Consider the following 24,541-nt stretch of genomic DNA (forward strand, 5'->3'; position numbering starts at 1 on the left):
ACCTTTAAAAAAAGCATACACCAATTTATAGTTTAATGCTTACATATTACCAAATAGTTTCAATCCAATCATGTAATTAATTTTTTTTTGGTTTCATTCATTTTTTTATTGAGAAGGCAAAATATTAATCAAAATAAATTGTGCATCACTTAGTTGCAATTATGAATTATTGGTTAATGGTTGTTAAGGAATTATTACATATTTTTAGCTTTGTAGGTTTTTGGGGGGGGTTTTTTTGCATCACTTCCCTTTCTTCCTTTTTTTTTTTTTTTACCAACACCAATCTAATGTTAACTGGTTTAGATACATCTTGCTGAAAATTAGTATGTATGTATATATATATATATATATATATATATATATATATATATATATATATATATATATAAAATATTGTATTATACTTAATACAACCAGTACCTGCTATGTATTCATATATTCCCCAAAAAGGTATACCGGAAAATTCTCTTCCTTATTTCTTGCTGAATTGTCATCATCTGTATATTTGTAATTTTGGATCTTGTGAGCAGTCATAAATCTTGATCTGCATTTTCTGAATGGTGATATATCGTCTGCAGTTCATTTCAGTATGAGAAATTGCATTGTATGTGAAACAGGAGGTCTAGAATTGAGTTTGATTGTTGTAATTACTCCCAGTGTGAGCTGTCAATATGATTAAAATAAGGATTCTGGACCTGTCCATCCAAAGATGAGGTCAGCAGCACTGACTGTGGGAGCACAGTTCCTGCTAGCTGGGTATTCTGTGCTGAATTATAGCAGAGCAGACAGTAACGTGACAAATATTTGAAAGCTCACGTTGTGAATCCTAGGACTTTGGTGCGCAAATTCACTATATGTACAGTTATTTTACTTGTAACTGTCCTAATAAAAGACCTCTGTTTCTTTGTTTCTTTCATTTAACCAGACAACAGTAAAACATCATGTCTCATTATATGTCTTGCTGAATCAACAGATCGTATCACCTTTCTCTTCCCTCCTAACTGTTGAACAGAAAATAAACCTGACTATCTGTTGACTAGTATATTCAGTGTTGTGCTTGTTGTATCATACAGTCACACATGAAGGCTTTTTCATTGATCAGTGCAAGGAGCAACACAAGTACAATGTTCAGTAATCCATACTAGCCAATTGGATTTGACTTTACTTATATAAGAGCATTACAGAATGGATCTTTATTAGTTACTTGTCTTTGCAGATAATAGGTTGTGTTTTGCTTTGGTTTACCATGAAGGCATGGACTCCACGAGACTTCTGAAGGTATTCTGTGGTAACGGACACCAGGCCGTTAATTGCAGATGCTTTAAGTCCTGTATGTTGCAAAGTGGAGCCTCCATGGATCGTTTTTTTTTCCAGAACATCCCACAGATGCTTGGTTGGATTAAGATCCATAGAATTTGGAGGCCAAGTCAAAACCTTGAACTTGTTGTTATGTTCCTCAAACCATTGTGGACATGGGTTAGCATGGGCACCCTGACTGGTTTGCCTGATACACAACAAATTGCAATGCATTGTGTGTTTTGACATCTTTCTGTTGGAACCAGCATTAACTTCTTGATCAATCTGAGCTACAGTAGCTCTTCTATTGGATCGGACTACACAGGCCAGTCTTTGCTCCCCGAACTGCATCAGTGAATCTTGGCTGCTCATCACCTTGTTGCCAGTTTGCCGGTTTTCCTTCCTTAGGCCACTTTTGGTAGGTCCTGACCACTGTGGACTGGCACAAGAGCTGCAGGTTTGGAGTTGCTCTGACCCAGTCATCTAGCCTGCCTTGAGGCTCAATGTGTCTGATTAAAAAAACTTTGAAATGAACACTACAATAAAAGTAGGTGTTACTACTGATGAATCATTCACTTTTGTGTAAACTGCAGCTTGTGCTATTGATCTTCTACACTTGGAATTTCTACTATATTGCATTAAAGCTTACAGTATCTATGGTCTATCTATAGTGAGTAGGCATTGCTGTGTCACAGAACCTGCCTTTTTGACTACAGAGGTGCTGAAAGGAGTGGCGTCCCGAGGCAGGTGCGGGGGGTGCGGTCCGCACTGGGTGACACCGACCGCACGGTGTGATACCGGACCCGCTCCACGAAAAGGTAAGTTGTAAAGCAAGCCAACGATCCCCGCAGGATGGATCCGATCCATCCTGTGGGGATCGTCGGCTTTCTTTACAACTTTACTTTTCTTGGAGCGGGTCCGGTGTCACTCCGTATAGGTTGCATGCCAACTATCCTGCGGGGATCGTCGGCATGCTACCTATACGGGGTGACACCGGACCCACTGCAAGAAAAGGTAAGTTATAAAGAAAGCCAACGATCCCCGCAGGATGGATTGGATCTGCAGATTGAGCATAATGGATCGAAGTCGGATCCATTATGCTCAATCTGCAGATCCGATCCATTCTGCGGGGATCGTCAGAGGGGGTGTCACCAAGTGTTACCGCACCGGGTGACACCAACCCTAGGGACGCCTCTGGCTGAGTGCTTCATGGGGAGTCACTACAGGAATCACAGCTTGCAAGCAATGAGGAACCATGTGAAATGCAGTCCTTCTAAATAGAGCGTAAACCACAGAGAAGAAACTGCACAGTATTGAAGATATCTAGGAAATTGTGGAAAGAAATAGATAGGCACAACTCCCAGCACAAAATTTGATTTTTCAATTAAACTGATATTGGATTCACTGCGGCTTGAGACTTCATTAAACAGAAGTCAATGTAAGTTGCAGAGAAATCAGGAAAAATCAGAAGTGCAGCAACCTTTTTCAAAGTTGCTGTGCCATGAGTTGTGACGATTTTTAAACAGTTCCATTGATGGCAATGGGGTGTGACTTGTCATGCAATTTGGAACTGTCAAATTGCCTGACAAATTGCACTGGTGTGAACCAGGGCTTACTATTAGTTACTCCCATAGGCCCCTTTCACAAGGGCTTTCCAGTCAGATCCACTTGTCTGTTTTTCAGGCAGTTCTGAACAGAAGCTGCATGTGGCTCTATGAGCAGGCTGACGTAAACTGTGTTGTGTTTGTTTATACCCCCCCTACCACCAAGCCTGTTAAGGTCTTCAAAAACACAACAAGAAGGACTGCATCCTTTTCTGTTTTTCCAGACCTAAATGTGATGGATTGGAGGTAATGATGTAAATGGATACAAGTCCGTTTACATCTAACTGACCATAGAGCCATCATGTCCTCCATTCAGCTCTGAGTCAGCAGAGGATCTGCTCATGAATCCCTTGCTAAATCAAGCGGAGCAAGCTACACGTGAAACGGCCTTACCCAGGACAAGCATGTGAATACGGCAACACTGATACATGTATTGGGTTTTGTATTTATATATGCATGATAACAGCTCGGTTCATATTCATTAACTAAAGCAGATTAGATTCTGCAGTTTAAATTAGTTTTCCTGATGAAACCCTTGATCAATAACATGGCTGTTGAAATTCAGATCCGAAAGAAGTACTTCTTCCTGTATTACATTTCTGGATCAATTAGCCTGTCTGTGTAGCTAACTTTAAAAATATTTCTAACAATACTCAGGTATGGTTTTAGCAACTTTAATTTTACTGATTGCTTGCATAAAAAAATGTTTTTCATGATAATCGTTGAAAGAAAAAAGGAGAAGAACAATGTTCATTTTACAAGTCTTTTTCACTACACAGGTTTTTTGCAACTCTAATTTGCATATAATCATAGTATGGCCCCTTTCACATGGAACTGCTCCGTTCCAGCGGCAGAAGATCCTTGAGCAGATCCCTTGCTGAATCGGAGGTGATCGGGATGGACATCAGTGTTTTGACATCTGTGTCTGTTCAGTGTGTGTCCACATTTCCATAGCAGACATGGGTGGACCATGATGGCTTTATATGTAATCAGATGTAAAGAAACTTATGTCTGTTTACATCAGGCTGCCTCCAATACGTCATATTTAGGTCACACTCCTTTTACATTTTTTTTTCTTTTAACCTTAATGAACTCATAGGTAGGTGGGTGTACATGGCTTGCCCATCCATCCACATGAAGCTTCCAGTTAGGTCTGCCTAAAAAACGGACAGGTGGACCTGATCAGAATCCTGTGTGAAAGAGCCCTATAAGCCTTTAAACTGCTTTAGCAAGGCAGCAGGTATTAAAATGTCTGACAGTATAGGGCCTGTATCAACGGGCTTTGGGCTTGTGTAGATGGCATCAGTTTGACATCAATTTGAGATAAATTCAGAATTCATTGACAAGTACATGTGACCTGCAGTTTACCTCCTTTTTTACTTCCATTCTGTCTGCTTTAAGCAGACCCATAGACTTATATAGGAATGCAAAACCTGCCTCTGGCAAGGCTTATACTCAAAGTCCTTACAAAGTTACCGGTACAAAGCAAGCTCTTATAGTGATCAGTCAAATAAGTGTTGTGTTTATTAGATTTCAGCTGTCACATTAACACTGCACTGCACTTAATAAAGCGCATGTCAAGGGGAAAAATATGCAGTACACATATTAAATAAATGTGCATTTACCTCTGTTTTTCCCTTTAAAGACCCTGCAGGTACAAAACAAAAACTTTGATCTAACAGAAATACTATTGGCTCCAAAGATGCCAATATACAATTAATTGAAAAAAAAAAAGATTCCCTTTGCTACTGTTGTATTCTGACTGCCAGCACCAGTGGATGCCAAATTTCCATTTGGTTCCTTCGATTTTAAAATGGAAGGATGCCAGGCAAGAGGGTGGTGACATTGCCACCCATGTAGCAAATTTCAGATCATTGGGAAATTGCTGAAATTCACATAGTATACAATGCATATCTAGAAATGAATTGGTTCAAACTAAATTCCAACTAAGGATAAATTTACCCGATCTTAGATTATACAATCTGACAAGTATCTTATACAATGTCAGAGAGGAAATGGGGAAACACTCATCATTAGGTGAATTCTCCATTGGAGGAAAAGTTGACTTTTCCATAATTCTTTTGAGGCCTTACCCAATTCTCTAAAACACTCATTATTTGGGGCTAAACTTGCACTTTCTATCCAGTACAAGCTATATCACTTCACTTCTTCCTATTCATTCCACTCCACTGTTTCCACAAGGGAATGCCACCAAGTCTTAATCTTTTGGATGAGCAGGTGCATTAGATCAGTAAGTGATTTACTTGACTCAGACAATAAAATGGCCTGTTTCGCCATGAAGGCTACATGTACCCTCCTCTCTAGTCACTTCATCCACTACCTACAGTTTTGTACATTCCTCCTTCATACCTTAAATCTACAGCTTTATCTCCAAACCTGCCCACAATCCTTACTCTCCTTACCTCTAACAGTCAAGAAAAACATCTCCATTCTTTATTTAAACTTCTCAAAACACCAGTCTACAAAGACTCCTTACCCTAAATCTATCTGCAAATGGGTCCACACTCTTCAGTTGCCTTAGAAGAGACAAGAGATTTGATGGTTGCAGAAAAAAGGAGATGAATGATGGACATTACTGGCAATGAAAAGGGAACACACTAATAGTATATAAAACATAGTTTAAAAAACAATATATGCAGAATACAGCTGCTGACTCACTATCCCCATTTTTTGTATAATCATATTTCAGTATTACAACAAATAGCATGTGGTAGGGTTGTGAGTTCTCATGAGCCAACGCATTTCTCTTAGCGTCTACAGGGCTCATGAGATTTCAGCAGCGGCAGTCACCTAATTATTATTATTATACAGTATTTATAAAGCGCCAATAGTTCGCTCAGCGCTGTACATTACAAAGGGGGACAGAACATGTGACAGAACAATGCAAAACATGAGGGGATCGAGGGCCCTGCTCTTTCGAGCTTACAATCTAATCATGTGTATCCTAATAGTCTAGGGTTTCTCCTAGGCACTACAGCAAGCAAGAGGCCAGACAGGCACTAAGAGGGTATGATAGCTTATCCAAAAGAGGCTGTAGATAGCATACACAGGTCATTGATAGAATAGCTGGCCTCAGTCCATCACTATATTGCAACAAGTTGGTCACCAAAGGGAAGGGTGTATATATAATCATCCTTATAGTAAGTTACAGTCAAATGAGGGCCGAGCAGACTCCAAAGGGGCTCAAAAAGTAATAATCTGAAAATGGATTCTCTATATGGTATATACTAATACCCATAAGGCAGGCATCGTAATATAGCAAGGAAGGTGAGGATCTGAACACCATCAACTGAATTCCCGCCTATACAGCCACCGGCATCATAGACCATTTGCCAGGTAGGAGAAAATTCTGAATTCTGAAAAGACTTGTAGGGCTGACATTTGCAATGCCATGATCAGTAAATTCTGATGTGAGATGTAATTTAAAATCCTACATATAGACAAACTGCAGCATATACTACTTTTGTTGACTGCACTAAAACACACTGCATTGGTGTGAACTAAGGTAATTTGAATACATGAAAAACAAGATGCATGCATTTTTAATGCAAATTAAAAATGCACTGGACTGCATCTGGCGTGAACTATCCCTTACATAAGAGAACCTGTTTGTAAAGACTTTCTTGTAAGAATGACCTTTCCACCCACTAATACCCTAACTATGCATCCCTACCACATTGTTGCTGTCAGCCACACAGTTGCTCTGTTGGAGCCCTTGGCAAATACAGTGTTCTTCTGCAGGAGTATGTGATTTTCAGAAATCAGTATTTGCACCTGAGCAGGTCCTATGAGGGGGTAGATGAGAACCCTGTGCACAGTCCCTAACCACTTGACACAGAGCTTACACAGGGTTTGGACTCCCAGCTTCAATAAAGGAATGAAGCAGCAGAAGAGCACAATGAAGGTGTATAAGTGTGTAATGGCTGGCTCTTAAAAGAGAACCTGTCACTTATCCATCAAAAAGCTTTTTAAGTAATAACATCCAGGATTTGTATATATATTATTGCATGGCCAAGAAGTAGGTAACAAAATTACCTTTGAAACAAAAAAAAGAACACGCAACAATGAACTAATTAGATAAAATATCACATTTGTGCTGAGTGTAATAATAAATTCACTCTGGCCAAAACCATGCCTTGGACCAATTCCAGACTCCTTTTCTGACACTGACAAACTGCTTTTTGCAAAAGTGCTGGACATTTAAATAAAAGGCACCAAATATTCTGATTTTCCTGCTGATTACTTAGCATTGTTGTTAGGTAAAAACTGTCTTTATTGTCTTTAGCTGGCCATACATGGAATGAAATGTGGCCAGTTCAGCAGGGACTGGCCAAATTTTCATCCAGGTGTGGCTACCGATCGACTTCTATTTGACCGCCCGGTCAATATTTTTTCAGGATTATATTGCTGACTATATCCCTGTTGGGGAGTTTCCCTTCACTTCCTGTCAGGACAGGAAGTAATTGAAAGTCTCTCCAAAAGGGTATCAGACAAAAATAAATTTTTAGTAATGTTGCTGCCTTCCTGTCCCAATGATGCCCCCTGCATTTCATATATTGTATGGGTGTCATAGGGACAGGAAATAAGGAGTGGGTCATAGACCAAAATAAAAACACGGAAGTAATTTTGCTTATTGTATCTTAAAAAAATGAGTTTTGTTTTAAATAGCCTGACTACCCTTGGAGTATTCTTCCTATATTGATTTATATTTTGTTTTTTCTTGCACTGTGTATGCTGCAACCTTTGGCAGGTTTTTATGATGATGACTGTTTGGATTACAGACTCTGTGAAGCTAGTTTACTAAAAGTTTCTTTATCAAAACTAATACAAGTGAATAAACTAGAGGAATAGGGGAGCACGCTGTGAGCACAGTAAGTTGACTAAAACAGGCGGCAGCTCGGCATTAAAGCCCACCCACTGAGAGGCCTCATATATGTGCCATGTCGGCGGGACTGTCCTGTATGCTTAATGTAACTAAATACATAGCTGGGATAATTTAATGTAAAGTGTTTTAAATGCTAAAGGATTTTATAATTTTTGGCAGCCAGTCTTGTGATCTAAACCAGGCTCTCAACCAGGGTGCCCAGGCACCCTGGGGTGCCTTGAGGCTTCTTCAGGGGTGCCTTGGCAAAATGTCTAAAAATTGCATAAAAACTTATATACAAGCCAGCAGGTGGAACAAGCCTGCCTTTTAGTTACACTAAGCCACAGATTCTCATTGTGCACCATTACGACCTTCTAGCCTCCGGCTTCCTGACAATCAATTACATCATCAGTTGATAAGGAGGATGTCAGCTGCCTGCACAGCATCCTAGTTTTACCCTCTCCTGCGCCTCTCCATCAGTGCTGGGGTCGCATTAGCTCAGTGATGGAGAAAAACTGAGGGAGAAGAGAAACACTGGAATACTACTTAGTGTGCAAAAGTGTATTTGCTTTGGAAGAATAAATCACCTCTAATGTTGGGTGTCCTACATGTGTGGATGTTGGTGTGCTATATAAAACTATTAGAACTGTTTTTCACATTTTAGAATTCAGTGCCCTTTTAAAATTATGGACAGTCTGGAGGCACCCCATTTTAAAATGGGGTGCCTCCAGACTGTCCATAATTTTAAAGGGTGCCTCGGGACTGTCCATAATTTTAAAGGGTGCCTTGACTGAAAAAAGGTTGAGAAACACTGATCTAGACAAGGCTGGTCCTAAATCCCCATTGCGGTGGCAGGATAATTTTTGTTCAAGAACACACCCAATTTCTCAAAGATGATTACCTGTAGAGGATGACTTCCCAACAAGTTAGATAACAATTTTAATAGATACCGCCTGTTTTATCTTACTGGCGATAGTTTTTGTTCTTGGCATGGTGTAACATTGTTGATGTTTGATAAATATTCAGCACATTGTCAAATCTTCCCAAAATTCTGCTCATATATGACCAACAGTTTTTTGGGCTTGATTTAATAAAGCAGCAGCTAATGTTTATTTACCAAAGTGAATGTTCACTTAGCTTATTGAATATGATCAATTGTATTACCCAGTTTTGTGCTAGGTAGTTGGACGATTAAAGTAAACACAGCTTCAATTTATTCAGTACACTGTGAACATTCTCTACACTTGGTAAATCACCCTGCAGAGTTCTCCATCCTTATCTACACATCCTAGTAAACAAACAATTGTCAGCAGTCCTTATTGTCCACATGTTGATTCTTGGCTTGTCTCTTGAATGCACATAAATACCATCTATAGGTGAAGGAGAGTGTCTGTAAACCATGTATATGTAATAAGCAATGTAATTATTGGGCTTGTATGTGGTACTGTGTACAGGCAACACATTCCAATATTCATAGACAGGAATTTTATTGACAACTGACCTTCAAGGTGCCCACAACATATTCAACTTGGAAAAAAAAGATCATAAGTTTAATAATGCATAATACATGGTCTATGCAGGGATGCTTTTTCACTTGGCAGTATAGAGGTAAATATTGGTGTATAACCCTGGCTTTGATACTACTTAAGTGTTCTGTGGCTTGTCCCATCTAGAGCACCCTGTTATAGGGATTTGCTCCAGCTGGGTAAGAGTGACTAATATGTGGCTAATATTTTGTCTTGGTAATGCTCATACATACACCTCTTTCTGTTTCTTTTAGTTGCCATTGTTCTTGCTTATGCCATCCACCTTGATCTTTATAGTCCAAACTATTTACAACTATACTAATGAGTATTATGTTTGATATATCTTCTTACTCCTCTGATCTATTGAGCTCTAGTGGGAGGAATTTTGTTTTTCTTTGAGCTATTATTTTATCGTTTGTTCCTTATAGAGGTGTTGAGGTCATTATCTTGTGAAACCTGGAACTGGCATTTTCCCCTCAGTTTAGGATCAGTGCATGGTTTTATTAGTCAGGTTGGTGGATTTTAATTATTTTTGCTAGCAATATAATATAAATGCACATTTGTGTATATACATTTTACTAGCCAGTAATTTCTTTCTATAGTACAGCCCTCTTTTATCCCCATGCTTGCCCCTAGGGGGAGCCCTGGACTTTGTGCCCAATACCTCTGCGGGTTTGCCAGTGTACAGGTAGCAAACATTTTTTTTTGCATTTTGTAAAGCGCTGCGTAAACTGTTGGCGTTATATAAATCCTGTATAATAATTATAATATTGTGTTATCAAATCTGTATTGTGCATGATTGTATAGTATTCAATTTCAAAATGTTTTGGCCCCCTATCTTCTTCTGAAGAAGCAGAATACTCCTGCAAAGTGCATTGAAGCCCTGGCTCACCTAAATATCCCAGTCTACTTACATATCTAATTAATGTATTGGTGTATGTATCCTCAATGTTTAGATGGAGGTGAAAGACACAACTTGTATTTTGGGGGACGGACGGACTATATTTTCTCCTGCTGATATGACCTATGCAGGATAGATCTTTTTAAAGCTGTATCAACATGTATGAGTGCATATGTGATTTTTAAATGTATGTATTAATAAACGTATGTTATTTTAATCACGTCCAATATGTTGTGAGCACCTTGAAAGTCCGTTTTCAACAAAATTCCTATCTATTTAGAAATGTAGCCATATAATGCTCTGAGCAGGAGCAGCTTTGTAATAACAGAGAATGACATCTGATTTCTCTACTATGTATACTCAATGCTCTGCAATGAAGAAAACGCGGTTAGAAGTATCATTTCTATATGGCGTGAAACCACCTCAGCTGTAACATTCTTAGTATTCTAATTCACGTTTATAAATGGATAAAACATATTTGTGTTGATTTCCATCCTGCCTTCTTGATATTGTTATACTTTCCCCCCTCCTGTTTCTTCTATTTTTATTGCACAGAATCTTGGAATATTTCCTTTGAGAATTAAAATTTACAAGATGTTAAGGGTGTGTGTGTGTGCAAGATCTACTCCTAAGGTTTTGCTCACATTAGATTCTTTGCAAGGACATCCATTCCCAAATGCTATTTCTTGCGCATTTTTGTGTCATTTTCATGGACTCTTGGTGCAAAATGAAGCATGTCAGATTTTTACCAGCACGTATTTTATGGAGGAAGCCCCAATGAAACAATTGCTATTCTTATTTCCATTTAATTCCATATTTTGGCTGCATACGAATATTTTGTTTGGCGAGGAAAAGGGAATAGCATAAATGTACAAAGTACAAAAGTCTTTAGCAACCAATACAGTATTCATATTTTGATTTAGATTGTAACATGATCTTAAACTCAAAACCAAACATTCTATATTTTGCAGCTTATCAATCAATAAATGTGGTTGGCTGCATTAGGTTTCTTTTTCCCCTCTGTTTTCACCTGGTGATCTGGCCAGTAACACACCTCTTGTATTCTACAGACACTGCTCTGGATGAATGCAAGTGTATAATCCAAACGCACACGTTCCTGCGTTAAAAATGGCTGTGTGTATAAGTGGATGCTGCAGTGACCATCGGCTGGAACATGCCTGATGAAGGGGTCCTGCGAGACTCCGAAACGTTGCCTTGCTGTAACTATGTGATCGTTTATTAAAACCTTTGGACCCATATTGGTGATCCTTGGTGTGCTGGTGACATTTTTTCCTTACTGCTCTGGATGAAGGCGCATGGGGGGCAGATTTGGACAGCAGCATTGTCAGTCTGGGTAAAGGGGAGTGTTAGATGTATTAGCAGATTTAAATACAGTGACAAATTGAAGCTGAATCTAATACTTTATAATCAGTTACAGCAGTTATTTTTCCTTTTGGGGTAAAGGTTTTAAATAAATAATAGCTGATAATTTTAGCACCCCTGTTAGTGTTAAATGGTTTGTCCCATCCCTGTAACTGTGAGAAAGCTTTTCTTTTGAAAAACAGCAGACTTACTGGCTGTATCGCCAGATGAAAATAGAAGAAAAAGCATAAAGAAGGAAACTGATATAGCCATCACATCTACAGAATAAGGTGCAATATAATGTTTGTTTTTGTTTGGTTTGATACTGCTTTAATATGATTGGTAAGTTTCGGTTATCACGCTTAGTAAACAGGGTTTGGAAAATATGTTGAACACACACGTACAGGCAAACGCCTATGCACAGAGTCATCGTTTGCATGACTACAGCCACATACAACCATTCACTTGTATGGAAGACTGTACTCTATATCATCTATATCTCCCCAGTGTGCCGCAAATGCCAGAGATTTTACAGTAGGCATAGAAAATGCCTGCAAATGTTGTGTACCTGAGGCCTATAAGAAAAAGTCATGCTCATCAGCAACAATTATTATCAGCAGCAATTGAACCATAGTTAACTCCTTCCAGCAGACAGTACACATCTACAGTGGGGATCGAAAGTTTGGGCACCCCAGCTAAAAATTTGTATTAATGTGCATAAAGAAGCCAAGGAAAGATGGAAAAATCTCCAAAAGGCATCAAATTACAGATTAGACATTCTTATAATATGTCAACAAAAGTTAGATTTTATTTCCATCATTTACACTTTCAAAATAACAGAAAACAAAAAAATGGCGTCTGCAAAAGTTTGGGCACCCTGCAGAATTTATAGCATGCACTGCCCCCTTTGCAAAGCTGAGACCTGCCAGTGTCATGGATTGTTCTCAATCATCGTCTGGGAAGACCAGGTGATGTCAATCTCAAAGGTTTTAAATGCCCAGACTCATCTGACCTTGCCCCAACAATCGGCACCATGGGTTCTTCTAAGCAGTTGTCTAGAAAACTGAAAATAGTTGACGCTCACAAAGCTGGAGAAGGCTATAAGAAGATAGCAAAGCGTTTTCAGATGTCAATATCCTCTGTTCGGAATGTAATTAAGAAATGGCAGTCATCAGGAACAGTAGAAGTTAAAGCAAGATATGGAAGACAAAGAAAAATATCAGACAGAACAGCTCGCAGGATTGTGAGAAAAACTATTTAAAACCCACGTTTGACTGCACGATCCCTCCAGAAAGATCTGGCAGACACTGGAGTTGTGGTACACTATTCCACTATAAAGATATACTTGTACAAATATGGTCTTCATGGAAGAATCATCAGAAGAAAACCTCTTCTACGTCTTCACCACAAAAATCATCGTTTGAACTTTGCAAATGAACATATAGACAAGCCTGATGCATTTTGGAAACAAGTTCTGTGGACCGATGAGGTTAAAATTGAACTTTTTGGCCGGAATGAGCAAAGGTTTGTTTGGAGAAGAAGGGGCACAGAATTTAATGAAAAGAACCTCTGTCCAACTGTTAAGCATTGGGTTGGATCAATCATGCTTTGGGGTTGTGTTGCAGCCAGTGGCACAGGGAACATCTCACGAGCAGAAGGAAAAATGGATTCAATAAAATTTCAGCAAATTTTGGATGGTAACTTGATGTCATCTGTGAAAAAGCTGAAGTTAAAGAGAGGATGGCTTCTACAAATGGATAATGATCCTAAACACACCTCGAAATCCACGGGGGATTACATCAAGAGGCTTAAACTGAAGGTTTTGCCATGGCCTTCACAATCTCCTGACCTCAACATAATTGAAAATCTATGGATAGACCTTAAAAGAGCAGTGCGTGACAGACAGCCCAGAAATCTCAAAGAACTGGAAGACTTTTGTAAGGAAGAATGGGCAAAGATACCTCAAACAAGAATTGAAAGACTCTTGGCTGGCTACAAAAAGCGTTTACAAGCTGTGATACTTGCCAAAGGGGGCAGTACAAGATATTAACTCTGCAGGGTACCCAAACTTTTGCAGACGCCATTTTTTTGTTTTCTGTTATTTTGAAAGTGTAAATGATGGAAATAAAATCTAACTTTTGTTGACATATTATAAGAATGTCTAATCTGTAATTTGATGCCTTTTGGAGATTTTTCCATCTTTCCTTGGCTTCTTTATGCACATTAATACAAATTTTTAGCTGGTGTGCCCAAACTTTCGATCCCCACTGTATGCAACCTCTTGGTGGGTGAAACTATGCATATCTGCATACCAAAATGTAAACAAAGCTTTGCAGAGAGCGCACACTCTGCGCGCTCCTGGCACAGTAATCTGCGCCTAACGTAAAGGGAACAAAACTTGTGATCAGGAGCTTTCCGATCATGTGACTACAATGACAGCCAATCATGGCGTCACATGATCATAAACCCCGCCTCCCAGGTACCAGAAACTCCATAAAGGCTGGGAGGCGGCGATGTTAAGGGTATAAGCTGGTCGTATGAATCTGTGTTCCTCTCTGATTTACTTACCTTAAAGGCCTAACTTGCTTTTCTTACGCTGCCTATTATTGGCCTAGGAAGTGTTCTTGTTGGACAAGGACTGGCCCAAAGAAGTTCAGAAAGCCAGTTTCCCGTAACAAATTGAAACAGAAGCACACAGGGGAGGGTTTTCTAGATAGCATTTCTTTTATTAGAAAATGTTTCATTAAGCTGACAGGTTCACTTTAAGAAACATGTACTTGATGACTTTCTATCTTAAAGGATAAGTTCACCTTTGGAACATGTTACATTTTCCACCTGTTTTTAGGCTGGAACATGTAGTATGTTCCCATAGCTGCACCCTCCTCTGACAGATTTTACGGGGGAGAAGTCCCCCTGTACTGCCTCTCAGATTTGAAAACAGTGCGCTGATCCACCCACATGGCCGCGTTACTCTTTTACAGTGTTCTGTGAATGAGTGGCTACAAGACCCAACAGCCTTAGCGACTGTGGGATTGTAGTTTTCAAAGAATTACCACGACGCTGTGGAGAGGCAAGCAGCTATTCTGACAGGTCTGCAGGAGTCCTGCATGGCATCAGCGATCTACTGTTCGCTCGTGCAATGTTGTACAGACTTGTGTAGACAAAAATAATCAATGCACATTTTTTTTCACCTGCAAAAAATGTGCATTTTATTATTTTTTTCCAAAAGGTGAATTTATCCTTTAAATGATTAATTTGAAGAAATGTATACTTTTTTTCTAGTCTGTTAGAAGTCAGTTTTTTTTCAGAACTTTTTTTTTTATATTATATCTTTTATTAAATTTTCCAATACAGAAATAAAACAATCTAATACACGAACACGTCACATATACACAAGTTCCATTTTACAGCACCTTATACCCAACCCCACCTTTCCTCCCAGCACCAGCATCACCCCATCCAGTTACCCCTGTCCACATCCTCTTAAAGCGGAGCTCCACCCATAAGGGGAAGTTCAACTTTAAGCATTTCTCCCCCGCTCCCTGTTAAGGATTGGCACCTTTGGGGAGCGGGGGGGACCCAAATTTGACAGGTACCCACTCCCACTTCCACTGTGATCGACTAGGCCAGTGGTGGGCAACCTTTTTTTTCAACTGAGCCAAATCTCGCCAAAACCATGATTGAAATTTATTTTGAGAGCCACATTTTTAAAACTGAAAATACATCCCCCATATAGTAATTCATCCCCCATAGTAATTCATCCCCCATATAGTAATTCATCCCCCATAGTAATTCATCCCCCATATAGTAATTCATCCCCCATAGTAATTCATCCCCCATATAGTAATTCATCCCCCATATAGGAATTCATCCCCCATAGTAATTAATCCCCCATATAGTAATTCATCCCCCATATAGTAATTCATCCCCCATAGTAATTCATCCCCCATATAGTAATTCATCCCTCATATAGTAATTCATTCCCCATATAGTAATTCATTCCCCATATAGTAATTCATCCCCCATATAGTAATTCATCCCCCATATAGTAATTCATCCCCCCATATAGTAACTCATCCCCCATATAGTAATTCATCCCCCATATAGTAATTCATCCCCCCTATAGTAATTCATTCCCCATATTAATTCATCCCCATATTAAGTCCCCAAGTCCCCCCTGAGTCAATTCACTTACCTTTGCTCCACGCGTTCTTCTCGCCGTGTTCCCGCGCCGTTCTGGTCTTCAGGGCGGACTGTGAGAGGAGAGGAGTTCGTCACGCTGCCCCGCCTACATCCTGGCTGCCCCGCCTACATCCTGACAGCTGCAGAGTCCTGACTTTTGGGGCGGCCGCCCGAGAGGAGGGAGGGGGGCGGCCGCCCGAGAGGAGGGAGGGGAGCGGGCGCCCGAGAGGAGGGAGGGGGGCGGCCGCCCGAGAGGAGGAAGGGGAGCGGGCGCCCGGCACAAGAAGAGACGCATTTAAGTTTGTAAAGAGCCGCATGTGGCTCGCGAGCCGTGACCACTGGACTAGGCAATCGGAAGCAGAAGTTGTCCTCCTACCCTCCCTCCCTGTAGTCGTCTGGGGCACGTGACAAGTCCCAGAAGACTACGGGGCCATTCACAAAGCGCAACGCTTCTCACCGCAAGCTGTCACAGCTGGGTTCCCACACTGAAGATGCTGGCACCAGGGAGATAAGATGACCGGTGAAACCAGCATTTGTAAGGACACTGCTGGACCGAGGGACAGGCAAGTGTCTGTAATTTTAAAAGTCAGCAGCTACAGTTTTTGTAGTTGCATATTTTTTTTTTCCAGGTGGAACTCCACTTTAACTAATTTCTAACTCCCCTTATACTTATCTATCTATATCTATTTCCTTTCCCTCTCACCTCCACTCTCCCTTTCAGTTACTCTGTCAAACTCTCCCTAGGCTTTTCCCCCTAAACTCCAGACCAATTCCGGATATCTTTTAGATGTTTTAAAATCTAACTAACTACTCCATGTTTTCCTAAATGTTTCTATTTTATCCTCCTCTGCATGATATAACTCCTCCATCCTATAAATATTTTCAACTCTATTTATCCAATCATTTATTCTTGGTGGCTCTGAGACTTGCCAGAACTTGGGAATCAAGCCCTTAGCCTCACTGATTAAATGATATAGTACCCTGTTTTTATGCAGTTTGACTAAAGGCTCAAAATGATAAAATAAACACATCCACGGGACTTTCTGTATGGTGATCTCGCATATTTCCTGAATATAATGGATTATTTCCTTCCAGTAATTCTGTATTTCCGGACAATCCCACCATATATGTGCCATTGTTCCGTTTTTCCTCACAACCTCTCCAACAAAAAGGTGAAACATCAACTTGTTGTTTATGTGCCACACTCTGTCTATTTCGCCAAACATTTATAATTCATTTCAACTGTGCTCATATTCATCACCTCATGTGTTAATTTAAATATTTTACTCTTTTGTTGCTCATTCAATTCTGTTCTTATATATCCTAGAGGTGATTTGTTTTGGGACTATATTTATGCTCAGCAAGTTTCCTAATGGATACATATCCTCCGACATCCTCAGTGGTTGTGGGAGCGTTGAGACAAAATGTTTTTTCGGCACTTTTTAATGCATAGATTTTTAATGTGTCATTTAAAATTCTTAGCAGTGTCTGATTTCTAATACACAAAATATGTGGTGTTTAATCAGCAAGCAGTGACATTTGATTATTTAAACTAAATGCGAGGCATCGGGTGTCCTTATTTTTTATCTTGTGAAGCATCTTGAGATTTGGCATGTTTTTCTTTTTTCCGAGTGATGAAATGAAAGCTCTAATAAATATACATGGCTTCTCTTGCAAATGCATGAGGATGGCTGACGTTATGATATTCAGTTAGTGAGGTGAGTCTCTGCAGCTTACATGGATATATCTTAATGTGAATACTTAGCATGGCATTAGTCCGATAACCTGAGAAAGCCAAATAAAGCTTAAATACAACACGAATGCATTATGCAAAGCTTCCACTTCATTTTCATTGCAGGCCTGTTGGCCTCCCAGGTGTTTCTTTCAAAGAACCTTACCTAAGCAAGTGTCTGAATTTACATTTGACATCTAAACTACTGCAAGCATGTGGCATTTTTTACTTGTTCATTTTGAAAATAAATGACATTTCGACACAGTGACTTTATTGCTTTGACATTTGTAGCATTCTGTAGTGCTGAAATAAGCTTGGCTTTTTTTTAAATAGATTTCTATTTGAAGCAGAATTAAACTAGTTATTGTGATATTGTCAAATCTTCTCTGTATGGCAGTCTGTGTTCAAAAATGTATTATTTGTGTTATCTAGATGGTGAAAATGATTCAAAAGCAAACAGGAGAATGGTAAGGGGTGAAATAACTGCCTTTATACCTGGCTGATTTGGGTCACTGCTGGCATTAACCCATTTTCTGCTACCCACCTCTGGTACCACTGCTGTTTATCTATGTACTGTATTAGTTCTTGTCAAGATAAGTACTCATAACACTGCTTCAAGCTAGCCCCGCTGTAACTTACTGTATGTTTACCAGACTAGGCCATGATGAGAGTTGACAACCTTGTGTGAATAGTGTGACATCATCCCTTTGTCTGTAGTGTGTGAATAGTGTGCCATCATCACTTTGCCTGTAGAATCTGAATAGTATGACATTATCACTTTGCCTGTAGAATCTGAAATAGTGTGACATCATCACTTTGCCTGCAGTGTGTGAATAGTGTGACATCATCCCTTTGCCTCTAGAGGTGAATAGTGTGACATCATCCCTTTGTAGTGTGTGAATAGTGTGACATCATCACTTTGCCTGTAGAATCTGAAATAGTGTGACATCATCACTTTGCCTGCAGTGTGTGAATAGTGTGACATCATCCCTTTGCCTCTAGAGGTGAATAGTGTGACATCATCCCTTTGTAGTGTGTGAATAGTGTGACATCATCACTTTGCCTGTAGAATCTGAATAGTGTGACATCCTCACTTTGCCTGTAGAATCTGAAATAGTGTGACATCATCACTTTGCCTGTAGAGTGTGAATAGTGTAACATTATCACTTTGCCTGTAGAGTGTGAATAGGGTGACATCATCACTTTGCCTGTAGATTTTGAATAGTATGATATCATCACTTTGCCTGTAGATTTTGAATAGTATGATATCATCACTTTGCCTGTAGATTTTGAATAGTATGATATCATCACTTTGCCTGTAGATTTTGAATAGTATGATATCATCACTTTGCCTGTAGATTTTGAATAGTATGATATCATCACTTTGCCTGTAGAATCTGAATAGTGTGACATAATCAGCTTGCCTGTAGAGTGTGAATAGTGTGACATCATCACTTTGCCTGTAGATTTTGAATAGTGTAACATCATCAATTTTCCTGTAGAATCCGAAAAGTGTGACATCATCAATTTTCCTGTAGAATCTGAAAAGTGTGACATCATCAAGTTGCCTGTAGAATCTGAAAAGTGTGACATCATCACCTTGCCTGTAGAATCGGAATAGTGTGACATCATCACATTGCCTGTAGGGTTTGAATAGTGTGACATCATCATTTTGCCTGTAGAATCTGAATAGTGTGACATCATCACTTTGCCTGTAGAGTGTGAATAGTGTGACATCATCACTTTGCCTGTTGAATCTGAATAGTGTGACATCATCACTTTGTCTGTAGAGTCTTCCCATAGTCAGTAATAAAGGAAAAATAAAAAAGGGGGGTTCAAAAATCAACTCGCCAGGCAGCTTGCCAACAACCAAATTAACCTGTCTAACAGTATGTGTTAAAATCAGGGGTTTAGCTAGCACACATTAGCAAATACATATGTAAGCCACAGAGTGACATCATGGCACCCTGATATTCTGTGGTCCTAACTCTACAAATTTGAGAGTCCCCATAGTAGAGGCACATGCATTTAAAGGATAGAACAGGGGCAGGTGGACCTGAGGGAGCCCACCCCTCTTAAAGGTACAGGAGTGCAAAGAACACCCAGCATGTAGTACAATGGCAGCCAGGGCACCCAGTGCACTCACTCACCTTAAAAAACAACAGTAAAATAAAACATGGCACCTGCCCCGGTCTATAACTGGCTTATGAAGGAAGGACTACATGAACCGGGCAACGCATGTCAGTAATGGGAGTCTTCCCATAGGCATAAAAAAATTCCACTTGATGAGGTTTATGATGCGTGGAGGTCATCGGAAAATAGGGAAATATTCATTTTGAATACAGCAGATAGAAAAGTTTCTTTAACCTAGTCTGCAGCAGTTCACTGTCTGCGTTAAATGTTTAAAAATTAAATCTTGGGTGGGGAAGGCATTGGATAAAATCTGCATGAACCTGGGGTCAGTCTTGTCTTAGTATAACTGGCTGCAGCTAATTTTCATACACCACTGGGATCACCTCCAGATGTATTTGATATACCTTATTGAATGAATATGAATTGCCTGGGGTTATAATTTTTAAATGAGCATGTCTTTAGCTAAATCTTTTATATGTTCAGTTTAACAAAATATAGCAAATCTATCTGTTTGCAATTACTAGAGTTTGGCTGTTGTCTGCCACCGTAATGTTTTCTTTGATCTCTGAGCATCATACTTGTTTTGGTGACAATGAAAATATCAAAGTGAAATGCCTGGAATCAACAAAATATTTCAAATAGTCTGTACCTCTGAAGAGCATAAAAATAATTCCTTTTAAGGAGACCATTGTCACTGCAGTGTTTTTGCCATTTTTAGTATTTGGTAAGGAAACATGCATATATGCAGACCTCAGGAGACCACATGGTAATATGCTCTGCTTAACATGTTAATCCAAGTTATAATGAAAGCTGAATAGCTAGACCCTTATTGCTTTAGCTTCACCAAATAGTTTTTGCATGATTCACCAGCAGCTCCCTTAACCACAATGTTGACAATGGATTTTCTCTCTTAAAGAAATATAAATGAAAAAAGAGAATAAAACTCTTCTGTCTGAGCTTTTATTCCCTTTTTTTGGCTGACCGCCATGCTGATGATCTTCTGTTGAATTGAAACAATTGAAGATGTTTCCTTTTTGTTATAACATTATGGCCGAGTTATGGATTTGGGTGCTGGAAGGATTAAGGAGAAAGAAGTTTGTTTTTAAAAAAACGACTAACTGCAAATTGGACCTTTCTTATGATGTGAAATAACAGTGGGATAATATGATTATGGTAAATTACCGAGGAGCAGAGATGGACATGAAAGAACTGATCATTTGTCAAAGATCTTAGAACTGCACATTCTGACTGATTACAAAACTACAGTACTGCCCATCTCCAACCATTCTATTTTTCTAAATTAAACAATCTTTTTTTTTTTTCAGCTATTCCTGTCAGTTTTCAGTGCTTTATGTTGCTGAATATCTTACACAGGGCACTTGAATTGTAAGCCAAATCGGTGCTTGGCCATTAAAACCATTTTTTGATAGCGGGCTTCTGCCTCCCTTTCTCCAATAAGAGGAAATGAGCAATAATTGCAGCACTTCTAAGAAATATTGCTGTGCAGTGCATGATGACATAATTAACTACAAAGCTTGGACCTATAAACAGCCATACTAACCTGAGTTAATGTGAATGTGGATCACCAGGAGGCTCCTAGAAACAGTGGTGTATTTAGGTTTTGTGCTACCCTAGACAACACAAAAATTGCCCCCCCATAAGATAGCTAGAGAGTTCAGTGTGTGTGTATATATATATATATATTCTTTCTCTCTCTCTCACTCCCCCCCAATACTAGCACATATTCCGCCCATTCCTCCTAGAAAATACCCCCCCCCCATATCCCCATTACACTTCCTAGAAAAAGTGGAGAGGAAAGAGCCACCAGGAGGAGGTGAGCTGTGTTGTGTTCTTTGGGCTCTCTCTCCTGTTGTCCATCCAGCACATGAGACAGGATCACTGATAGATCGTATGGGACCGCGCACACACACACACACACACTATGATTACCACCCCATACCCACATTTCCTGCCGCCCGGAGATGAGCAGCCCCTGGAGGAGGTAGGGGGTGGTAATCATACTGTGTGTGTACAATCCCATATGGTCTATCAGTGATTCTGTCTCATGTGCTGCATGGACGACGGGAGGGAGAGCCCAGAGAACACAACACAGCTCACCTCCTCCTGGCCCTTTCCTCTCCACCACTTCTCCTCTCCCTGCTCCAGGCTTTCCCCTGGTCCCAGCTCTGAGTGCGGGTGGAGGAAGGAGCTCAGTGGCCACTCAGGACACCAGGGCACCCCCTCGATCCAGCCAGGTCTGTTTATTCCTCCAGCAGCAGAAAGCCGGCGGGAGAGAGAGAGGGAGAAACCGTCTTTCAGCTGCCAGAGGGAGAGGTACACAGGGAATTGTTCTGAAACTACTCTCCCACAATCCTCCTGCTGTCTGGATCACCTTCAGGAGTACCCCTCTGATGGTGGCCCTGCGTGGGTCATTCTGCTGATGCTCACCAGGGGGGATGGGGGTCGGTGCTGCCCCCTCCCTCTAAAAATTGCCGCCCTAGGCAAGGGCCTTGTTTACCTCGCGGTAAATATACCGCTGCATAGGAACACAGGACATGGGACTTTTTCCACCTCTGTGGTCCATATTCTTGGGCACCTGATAATTTCTGCTTCTCTGCATCTAATAGAGTCATCTTGAATGTTTATGATAATAACTTTGTTTCTAAGTGAAATCACTTATAAAGCACACCTTGTTTTCTAGATGCATGCCCATATTTTGGTATCTGTTTAACTGGGCAGTACATGACATGTTAGCATAGTTCCTCCAGTGGTTATTGGAAGGATGAGGGGTATAAAGGTCAGGATAGTGTTAGGGCTAAGACCACATTAGGCAAGATTATTTCTTCTGGAAAATATATTTTGGAATAGAAAAGAAAATGTAAATATGTAGTCATGCCAGCATTTAATGTCGTTGTAAAGCTTTGTCTTTTTTAAAAATTAAAATAATAAACATGTTATGCTTTCCTGCTCTGCGCAATGGTTTTGCACGGAGCAGCCCCGATCCTCCTTTTCTTGGGTCCCCCACTGGCTCTTTTGGCTCCTCTTTTTCATTCAGTGCCCCCCCATAAGCAGTTGCTTCAACTCGCTCCCGAGCCCCGCTGCCTCTGTCCATAGACACAGCCTTATCACAGAGTTTGATTGCAGCGGGAGCCAATGGTATTTATTTGCACAGTGAGGAGGGCAGAGTTGGGAGAGCCGCTGCTCTCATGCACAGCGCTGGATCGCAGTGAGTTCAGGTAAGTATAGGTGGGGGGATACCAGGGACAGAAGATTTTTTACCTTCAAGCATGGAATGCATGAAGGTAAAAAAAAACCTTAAGACTTTACAACCACTTTAAAAGATAACATTTAAAGCTCAATGTATTGGAATTGGGCATTAAGCCCTGGTTCACACTGATGCGGTGCGGCACATCGCATGTGATTCGCACAGGAACTGCACCGCATTCCTGTGCAAATCACATGTGGTTTCTGTGCGATGCAATTTGCTCATATCACACTGCTGCATCCGCACCACAAAAGTGCACGGACTTCCATGGGTGTTCACACCCATGCGATCCAATTCTACACATCGCACCACATTTTGCAAACTGATTTCGGGGTGTCGTTACCTTAAAATACACACCCACAGTGGTTTGCATGAACAGGGTGTGATTATGATATGGTGCGGAAATTGCACAGAAACCAGTGCGAATTCCGTACCTCATCAGTGTGAACCTGGGCTATAGTCTAGGAAAAGAGGAAAAGGCTGCTCAATTGGGAAGGCAAAAAAGCTTCTAATTCTCCTGGTCTAGTCAAAACTGAAAAATGTTGTTTCTAGTGTCGGGCTTTGTTACAAACCTCTGGTCATGCAGAAATAAGACATATATTTTGTGTTTTGGAAATCACTTTTGATGGTAGTTTTTCAAATTCATGATTATGCATAAATAATAGTGCTAAAACTTTTAATAATTTCCTTCTTAATCTAAAAAAATAAATATATATATATATAAATTTAAGTACACCGCAAAATCCTTGATCCAGCAGAGAGCTGGTTTTTTTTTTTATGTTAGATATCTTCTTATCTTGTCTCTTTCCCCTTCTTAGCATGTGGCCGTGGATTCTATAAATCGTCATCTCAAGACTTGCAATGCTCGCGGTGCCCAGCACACAGCTTCTCTGACAGGGAAGGCTCATCCCGTTGTGATTGTGAAGATGGTTATTACCGAGCCCATTCTGATCCATCTTATGTCGCCTGTACAAGTGAGTTCTTCATTTATATGACATTGCTTAATCAGCCAGTAAGTCGTCATAACTTGGCATCCAGTTATCTGAGTCTTCATGTGTTCAGAATATTTACTAATGAAAGTTGTCACATTCCAGAGGGAAAAAGGTTCAGGCTTATGCTCATACAGTCCACGATGCACTTCTCTTGAATACATTAGTTTCCTTGTAGCAATTGTTACATACCAGAGAAAAAAATGAATATGCAACTCACATTGCTTGAGAAGAGATTTCCTTGTAGGTGATGACTAAACCCAAACTGTGATGGTTCTTTGTATGTGCTTACTGTAGACCAGCATTATTGTAGCATCTCTAAACTGATCACTATTACTTCAAGTGGACCTTGCTCTAAAAAGCAAGGTCCACTCATTACATCAGGCCTTCCACCCCAATCCAAAACACTGCATGATAGCTGCGAAGATGAAAGTTACAAAAATGTACGTTTCACCCGGATTTCTCACTAGAGAGGGGGCAATGTAATCATCTTTCTGGCAAAAAGCACAAGTTCTGCTTTAAAGTAAAGGTTTCTTAACAGAAGCACAGGGACTACTATTGTTGACCAACTCCAGAAAATAATAGTTGCCTGGATCTCACACAGGCTTCATTACTATTAAGTCACTGTTCTAGAACAAGTTTGCAATTCAGAAAAAATACACTTCC

The 24,541-nt window shown here is 40.1% G+C and overlaps 1 protein-coding gene across 8 annotated transcripts in view; it reads left to right on the top strand.

The window, feature by feature from the left end:
- The window catches only part of EPHA7 (EPH receptor A7), a 272,280-nt gene that overhangs the window by 88,032 nt on the left and 159,707 nt on the right, over window positions 1-24,541 (top strand). For all 8 annotated transcript variants that reach the window (XM_089665376.1, XM_089665379.1, XM_089665380.1 and 5 more), the window contains exon 4: window positions 23,705-23,860. In XM_089665376.1, coding sequence (XP_089521502.1) covers window positions 23,705-23,860 — 156 coding nt within the window. The remainder of the gene's footprint in view (window positions 1-23,704; window positions 23,861-24,541) is intronic.

Source organism: Staurois parvus, unplaced genomic scaffold (genome assembly GCF_062004578.1).
Source record: "Staurois parvus isolate SC_StPar_1 unplaced genomic scaffold, SC_StPar_1.0 ptg000048l, whole genome shotgun sequence".
Classification (NCBI taxonomy): domain Eukaryota; kingdom Metazoa; phylum Chordata; class Amphibia; order Anura; family Ranidae; genus Staurois; species Staurois parvus.